The sequence below is a fragment of the Leguminivora glycinivorella genome, chromosome 16 (assembly GCF_023078275.1).
Source record: "Leguminivora glycinivorella isolate SPB_JAAS2020 chromosome 16, LegGlyc_1.1, whole genome shotgun sequence".
NCBI lineage: Eukaryota > Metazoa > Arthropoda > Insecta > Lepidoptera > Tortricidae > Leguminivora > Leguminivora glycinivorella.
In genome coordinates this window covers 4,205,306-4,213,304 of record NC_062986.1, presented here as the reverse complement: position 1 = coordinate 4,213,304, position 7,999 = coordinate 4,205,306, and the positions used below count along the sequence as shown (strand labels likewise).

The following is a 7,999-nucleotide window of genomic DNA, read 5'->3' as shown; positions in this document are numbered from 1 at the left end:
TATTGCGCTGTTTTATTCTTTTTTAGGGTTCCGTAGCCAAAATGGCAAAAACGGAACCCTTATAGTTTCGTCATGTCCGTCTGTCCGTCTGTCCGTCTGTCCGTCTGTCCGTCTGTCACAGCCGATTTACTCGGAAACTATAAGTACTACAGTGATGAAATTTGATGGGAATATGTGTTGTATGAACCGCTACAAAATTATGACACTAAATAGTAAAAAAAAGGAATTGGGGGTGGGGCCCCCATACATGTAACTGAGGGATGAAAATTTTTTTTTCGATGTACATACCCGTGTGGGGTATCAATGGAAAGGTCTTTTAAAATGATATAAAGTTTTCTAAAAAACATTTTTCTTAAAGTGAACGGTTTTTGAGATATCAGCTCTCAAAGTCGTAAAAAGTATGTCCCCCCCCCCTCTATTTTTATAACTACGGGGTATAAAATTCTAAAAAAAATAGAGGTGATGCATGCTAATTAACTCTTTCAACGATTTTTGGTTTGATCAAAGTATCTCTTATAGTTTTTGAGATAGGTTGATTTAACTGTAATTTTGGCAGGTGTATAAATTGACATAATAAGTTTATTATATTTGCTGCTACGGAACCCTTTGTGCGCGAGCCCGACTCGCACTTGGCCGGTTTTTTTGTTCAAGCCGGCAGTAGTTCAAGAAGCACGACTACCAAACAGCAAACGAAAGTTCCAACCCAGAAATCTGAAAAGATTTTTCAAACATTTTTAAATCAGTTTTTCGAAATACTGAAAGACTATCCGAAGTTAAAACTATCGAAGTATATTGTTATATTATCCAAACATTTAGACGAAATTAAATATGATTATCCAAAAAAACTCTCAAAAAAATTGAGGAAATTGTCACGAAAGCGTGATTTCGATCTACAAGATATAATAAAAGAGTATAGAGAAGACTTACTAAATGAAATGCCACTACGTATCAAGTTTTTAAAATCCATGGATTCGATTTTTGAGCCGGAGCAAAAAATTGCTTTCCAAAATTATATTGAAAAGCTCAGGGAGTATGGAAAAAAGGAAGGAGTGTATATTTCAGATGATACGAAGAAGCTATTGAACGAGGTAATCATGGAAAGGGTACGTCAGTTGCGTTCCAGGGATAAGCGAGCGCTTGAAAAGAAATTAAGGAGGGCTATTAAGGAGTATAAAAATTGGAAAGGACCAAAGGTAGTATTGTTCTAATAAATATAAATTCAGTAATATTTTGGAACCTTTTTTCCATGTACTACGTTCATCATATATGTTTCGGATTTTGGTCTTCGTTAATCACAATCTTTATCCAATTTATTTTTAACAAACTACCAACATTTTTGTCCCTTGCATGATCAATTAATTTCTAATTTGTTTTTGACACAATCGATCTCTAATATTCCGATGTCATTATAAATAACAAGGGGCTATAAGTACATACTCTAGGTTCAGGTAGACTGTAATCCAACTGCCATTTGTACCGAAATTTGTAAACAGGCACCGTACGCTGGTCAAATAATCGATACAATCAGACGTTACTTTGCCCTGCTGATGCTGGCAGTTATCGCAGACAGTGTTGACGGTCCATTTATGTGACACTGGTTGTCAATGAATGCACCAGTCTCCCATAACAGGGCAAAATAGCACAGGTACTAATTGACTATACCTTGTAATTTAATTGATTGTAGATATGTAGTTAACATTTTTATTTAGTTTTTCTTTAATTGTAATTTAATTTTAATTTTACATTTAATTTATTTTAATTGAAGTTGTTTGTGTTATGTGTTGTATTGTAATATGGTCTCAAGGTCTGAAATAAATGATATTTAAGTAATTTAATTTTTTTTTTTTTGCGGAAATAAATCCTTGTTAGTTAAAATGAAAAGGATTACTTTGCTAAACCGCGAAAATTCGCGAGTATTCGCGCAAACATTCACAATTTGTGTCAGTTAAATTATCATTAAGATACCTGCATGTATTTTTAATGAACCGAGAGAGAATATTTTTACTATCATGTTTAGCAAAATCGTAACTTTACTGTATTTGATATCTGAATATCTATTATAAAGAGGATATTACAAGTTACAGGTTAACTTCATGTATATAAAGTAAAATATTCAAAAATATATAGGAAAATATAAAAACATAAAACAGTAGATGTATTGGATCACTCGATGAGCACTGACGCTTACCTTGTGGATACACCGTAATTTTTTAGTATTTCTTGCTTATTATTTTCAAGCCGTGAAATAACCTTTTCATTTTTACAACTTTAAACAAAAGAGTAACTATGCGTTTTTTACTTATACACGTTTGCGTTTTGCTTGTCATCTGTTTTTATGTCCCTTTATCAACTACTTTAAAAAATATAAATTCTTACAATACATTTGATTATGAAATATTTCGGCAAAGTACCGGAACATTTGGAGGCTTCCTAAGATATTTATTCAGCACGTTACTGGATTTTCCTACCACGGATGAGAAAAGACTTATAAATTATGTCAAAATACTGGCCGAAAATATAGAAGATATGGGATATGAACACACCACGAAGTTAAGTAGGCGACTTAAGAAATTGTCAAAAAAGAATGAGGATCGTATAAAATCAAAAATCAATCAATCCATGGAAGATATAGAAGATCAATTGCATCATAGAAATAAGTTTATACGCGCGATGGATTCACTTTTTAATCCCGAATCGAGATATCTACTGTTCGACTATATTGTGCAGGTAGGAAAGTACGGCAGAAGCGAAAAGCCTGCCATCGTTAAAGAGACTGAGAAAATATTACATGTTATACTAGATAAGGTGCTCCGCTTGGGTAAAAGAGACCGGCGAGCCCTTAAAGTTAAAATGGAAAATGCTATAAACGAGTATTATGGATGGCCGAGCACCGACATTGAATACTCAAAAGAGGTCAAATCTAGTTCTGATTATACCGATTACCTGAGCTCCTCTGATTACAGCTTTGAAAGGAAAAAGAGAAAACAAAAGAAGAAGGGGATGCATAAGAACATTCGTCCAATGATAATAGTACGAGGCCATATCTAAAGTTTTTTGAATCTCTAAAATTATAATGGAGATATGTAGGTAGGTTAAATTGTCAGACTTCAGATATGTTCACAACATGTTTGTATGATAAATAAAACTGATGAAGAGTGATATGACTCTAACATGTATCTCTCTATATATTAAATAGGCTTCAAATAACGGTACAGAAGCTTAATAGCGATATAATAAAAGCGAATAAAATCGTTTTTTTTTTTATATTTATTAGCAATATATTATGTAACAACAATAATTATGACATAGAGATAGTAAATAAAAAAACAGTTAGGTGACTAAAGAATAAATAAAATAACATATTTATTTTGTACACATTTATTCCATTTCCATCATATTCGAAATCGGCTCTCTACTATACGACAAATTAATGCTATGCGCTAAGCCACCCGTATTTCGTAATCTAAATAAAAATAATGCAAATGATAGGATTACCATACACAGAAGCACAGCAAGGCAAGCGGCGATGAAATATAATGGATACTTTAGCTCTTTTGAATTTGAATCTACATTGGGCTTCACCTCGTGTTCCTCTTCTTGAAACATAATTTGTTTCTTGAAATGGGCTAGATTTTCAGTATTGTTATTCACTTGTAACTCATCATTTACCGGGGGATGAGATTCGACCGATACACTATTTTGAAGTTTCAAATATTCTTGTATGTTTTCTAAAATCCGGTATATACCTCCGGTAACTTGTTGGTTGCTTTTCACTAGCTTATTAAGAAATGCATTATTCTTAGCTTCAGTTTGATTCAAAACATCTAGAAACTTTTCTAATGAAAATGATTCACTTTTGTTGAGAATTTTTTCTACTGCTAACTGAAATTCATTTAGAGAGCCATTCGATATAGCTGTTACTGCTGTATCATTAGCATGAGTTTTATTCATTTCGTTATCAATACCTATACAAGTTATGCCATCAACATTTTCTGTGTCGTATACCCCATTCCTAGCTTTAACAGTAAAAGTGAGAGACATCTTTTTCAATTTAGTTAAGCTATCGCAAGGAATACGGTTACCACCTAAGTAAATTTCTTTTATGTTTTCGTTGGAAAACTCGTAAAAATTAATTTTTTCTATCAAATTATTGTCTAAGTACACCAATCGCACGCGAGGTGTATTATGAAATATGCTCGCACTAAAACTATGCAATGTGTTACTTGACAAGTCCAAAGTGTTTAAATTTACCAGTCCATCAAAAACACCAAACTTAAGCGACGAAAGCAAGTTATTGCTCAAGTCTAAAATGCTGAGGTCCTCGTTGATGCTAAAGGACCCTGGTTGTATGATGGTGATTTGGTTATAACTAAGATCGATCCACGAAAGTTGCCGCAACTTTTGAAATGATGATTTGTTTATTGATACAATTTTATTTGAAGCCAATTTCAACCTTTCAAGCGTAATAATTGGGTTCAATGATACATAATTAATGTCAGTTATATTGCAAAATGATAAATCAAACCCTGCAATTGAACTATTCACAATATCTCCTAATTTAAACCTTGATGTAATATTATTGAGTAAAACCAAGGATAGTGATTGCAGACCAGAGAATATTGATGAATTAAACACCACTCTTTGATTAGCAGAAATGTCTATTTTAAGAAGATTATGAAGATTTCTAAAAGCATCATTTTCAATTCTGAGTAAGTTATTACCTCTAAGACTTAACCATCGTAAATCAGTCAAATCCAAAAAAGTATTTCCGGTTATATATTGAAGTTTATTGTACTGTAAATCTATTTCTCCCACTAGTTTTATACTGGTATTATTTAATGAAAAGATTTCTATTTCATTATATGAAAAATCAAGAACTTGTATTGAACCTGTCCCTCCAAATGCATTGGTTTCCAAAACTGTGAGATTACTGTGCGAGGAGTTGAACGTTTGTAATGATTTCATGCCTTCAAATGCTTGGCTTTTAATCTTGTTAACACGAGTATAAGACAAATCGAGAACAGTACATGAAACCAGCCCCTTCAACAACTGTGAAGGCATTACTGTCAATAGAGGATTGTTATTTAATTTTAAAATTTTTATCTTATTTAAGTGCTCAAAAGACTGCATTTGAACTTCCTCTATTATATTATACGATAAATCTAAAACTTGCAAATTTCTGAGATAAGCAAACATATCTTTTGATATTGTTTTAATTTTATTATTGTTGACATAGAAATAGGAAAGATTTTTTAAATTTGACGTATCAAATTCTATACTTTGCAATTGGTTGTATGAAAGATCAAGATCTGTTAAAAGTCGAAGTTTGCTAAATGTCATTTTATCTATTTTAGAAATGAAATTATGTCTGAAATTTAAATATTCAAACTGATCTTCAAATAGCTCAGGACCTAGCTCAGTTATGTTACCTCGACTCAAGTCAAGTTTTTTCATGAAAATTCCTTGAAATATGTTTTTCTGCAAACACCCTGAAAAAGGAATATCATCGATTTTAAAGTCTACTATGTGTTTTCCCTCAAACGCTCCTGGTTCAATTTTAGAAATTAAATTCAATGAAATGTCAAGTGATTGTAGGTTTAAGTTATACAGAAATAACCTCTTGGTAATAACTTTAATTTTGTTACTGCTTAAATCCAATTTTCTTAATGCTACCATAGAATCAAACACTGTGGGTTCAAAATCAGCTAAACTATTCCAACTCAAATTAAGGTTTTCTAAAACGGGTATTGTGTTGAAAACGTTCTTCTCTATTTTTGCCAAATAGTTGTGATCTAAAAACAATTCTTTTATATTAGTTAAACTGGCAAAAACGGCACCTATTTCCGTTAGTTCGTTATCTGAGACGTGCAGTGTTTGGAGCTGTATTAAACCTTCAAAAGAGAGTACACTGAAGCTTTTGATATAATTGTGGGACAGGTTTAAGTGAAGCAAATTTGGAAATCGACTGAAATACCTATCAGGAATGGCTTTAATAGCATTATGACTCAAATCTATTGTATGTAATTGACTGAAACCAATAGCACTTGTTCTGTCATAATCTTCTAAATCCACTATTTGGTTGCAAGATACATTAAGCATGTTTAAGTTGGCCAATTTCGAGAATTCTGCTAAATTTATCAATTCTATCGTATTGTGTGAAAGATCTATTGTTGTTACCTTATATAGATAAAAGAATACTCCTGGAATAGAATTCATTTTACCGTTTGTAAAGGATAGGGTATGTATGTGGTCGCTCAGTTGGTAAATCATATTAAATGGATTGAACGAATGTGTTTCGTCAATGTTGTCTGCTTTGAGGTAGATAATGTAGTCTTCGTCTTTGATACCGTAGTTATAATCGTTGTAGTCGTGCTGAATGCAGGACCAGTCTGTGACTAGATTCAATCCTGGTTCGAAGTCGTAAGAGCAGGTTAATTCAGCTTCACAGATTCGTCGCTCTAAATCATTGAGCTCGCAGCCTCCATCCACCCAGTCCAGTTGATTTGCTGCGACAAGTATTATCACAAATAAGATCCTTCTCGCTATTGCGTAATCTGAAATGAAAAGTTAGTAGTGAGTGGCGATAACTTCAGACACGACCGAAGGGAGTATTTTAAATTGACACGAGTTACGAATTTCCTCTTCGCACGCAATAATTCATACTAATATTATAAATGGGATAGTGTGTGTGTCTGTTTGTTTGTCTGTCTTTCACGGCAAAACGGAGCGACGAATTGACCTGATGTTTTAGATGGAGATAGTTGAAGGGATGGGGAGTAACATAGGCTACTTTTGTTTCTTTCTAACGCGAGCGAAGCCTCGGGAAAAAGCTAGTTTTATATAAACCAAAGATCATTAATATTAATAATACAACGTTGAAACACTCTTATCAATGATTTGCGTGGGTTGTCAGTTTATCATAACCTTCTAAATGATTTCTAATTTATGCCAGCTACTCTTAGATACCTAATTATAATAAACTTAAAAAGCTACAAAAGAACATGTAATATGTATATGGTTGAAATGGATTAAAAAGATTCGAAAATTAAGTTTCCTGTAATAAAGAATTTAGGCACTATTTAACATTAATATCATTTTGAGTTCTGGTGAGTAAAGTAAGTAACTCTGAATAGCGTACGAGTAGTAAATCTATTTTCCCCATAGAAAACAACCTGACTGAGTACGGAGTAGGTATAAATAAAGCGAATTCATTTTAAATAGTTTTTCAGCCTTATGTGTAGAAATTCAAATAAGTAGTATGCAGTACGAACTCACAGCTATTTTATTTAAATGTAGCATTTTTTGAAATGAAACTTTAGGGAAACTATATTTTGCAGTACTTTCTAATAACTATCTATGCATGTACATTATCTTCACTAGTTTAAACATATTGAACTTACCCATTTTTGAAAAGCTTCTTCACACGGTGTCTGTCAGACACTGTCTGATGAATTGCATGTAGCTAAAACGGTTTATATTATTTTTATAAAAAACACTTGAAACCGATTCTCAGCTTTACATGTTTTTTTAAACAGTAAATGCGTTACGATAGGCAGTTAGTTTGAAACTGGTGGCCTCTTTTTTTACATACCATATTAATCTCGGTGTTATCATTCAGTCATAGGAAACTGAAATGGAACCGCAATGTTATACGCATGAGGACGGATAAAGACATTAGTATATGTATAATAATATGTTGTGTATACAATTGTACATGTAATTATTTATTTATTTTAAATTTTTATTTTTTTTCTACAAATGGCCATAATTATAAAATAATTAACACTTACGAAATCATTGTTACAATTATAAGTTCTTAGATTTTTTATTTTACTTTTCTTCATGAAAGTCCTGCAACTTAAAACTGTCGAGTACTTACGACAGTTTTAAAACCCCTAAAGAATTGGTGGCAGTTTTTTACTAAGTACAGCATTCCATTGAATACTTTTTCTGCCTTTGTCAATATACATAGGTTTGATGGTATCATCAACAATATTTT

General features: G+C 32.4%; 1 protein-coding gene across 1 annotated transcript; it reads right to left on the bottom strand.

The window, feature by feature from the left end:
* Window positions 1–3,367: 3,367 nt before the first annotated feature.
* On the bottom strand, window positions 3,368–7,433 carry LOC125234591 (protein artichoke-like). The gene is made up of 2 exons (XM_048140890.1): window positions 7,401–7,433; window positions 3,368–6,554 (listed from the first exon to the last, which is right to left on the bottom strand). The coding sequence occupies exons 1-2, from the start codon at window positions 7,402–7,404 to the stop codon at window positions 3,379–3,381; spliced, it is 3,180 nt and encodes a 1,059-aa protein (XP_047996847.1). The 5' UTR covers window positions 7,405–7,433; the 3' UTR covers window positions 3,368–3,378.
* Between the last annotated feature and the right edge of the window lie 566 nt (window positions 7,434–7,999).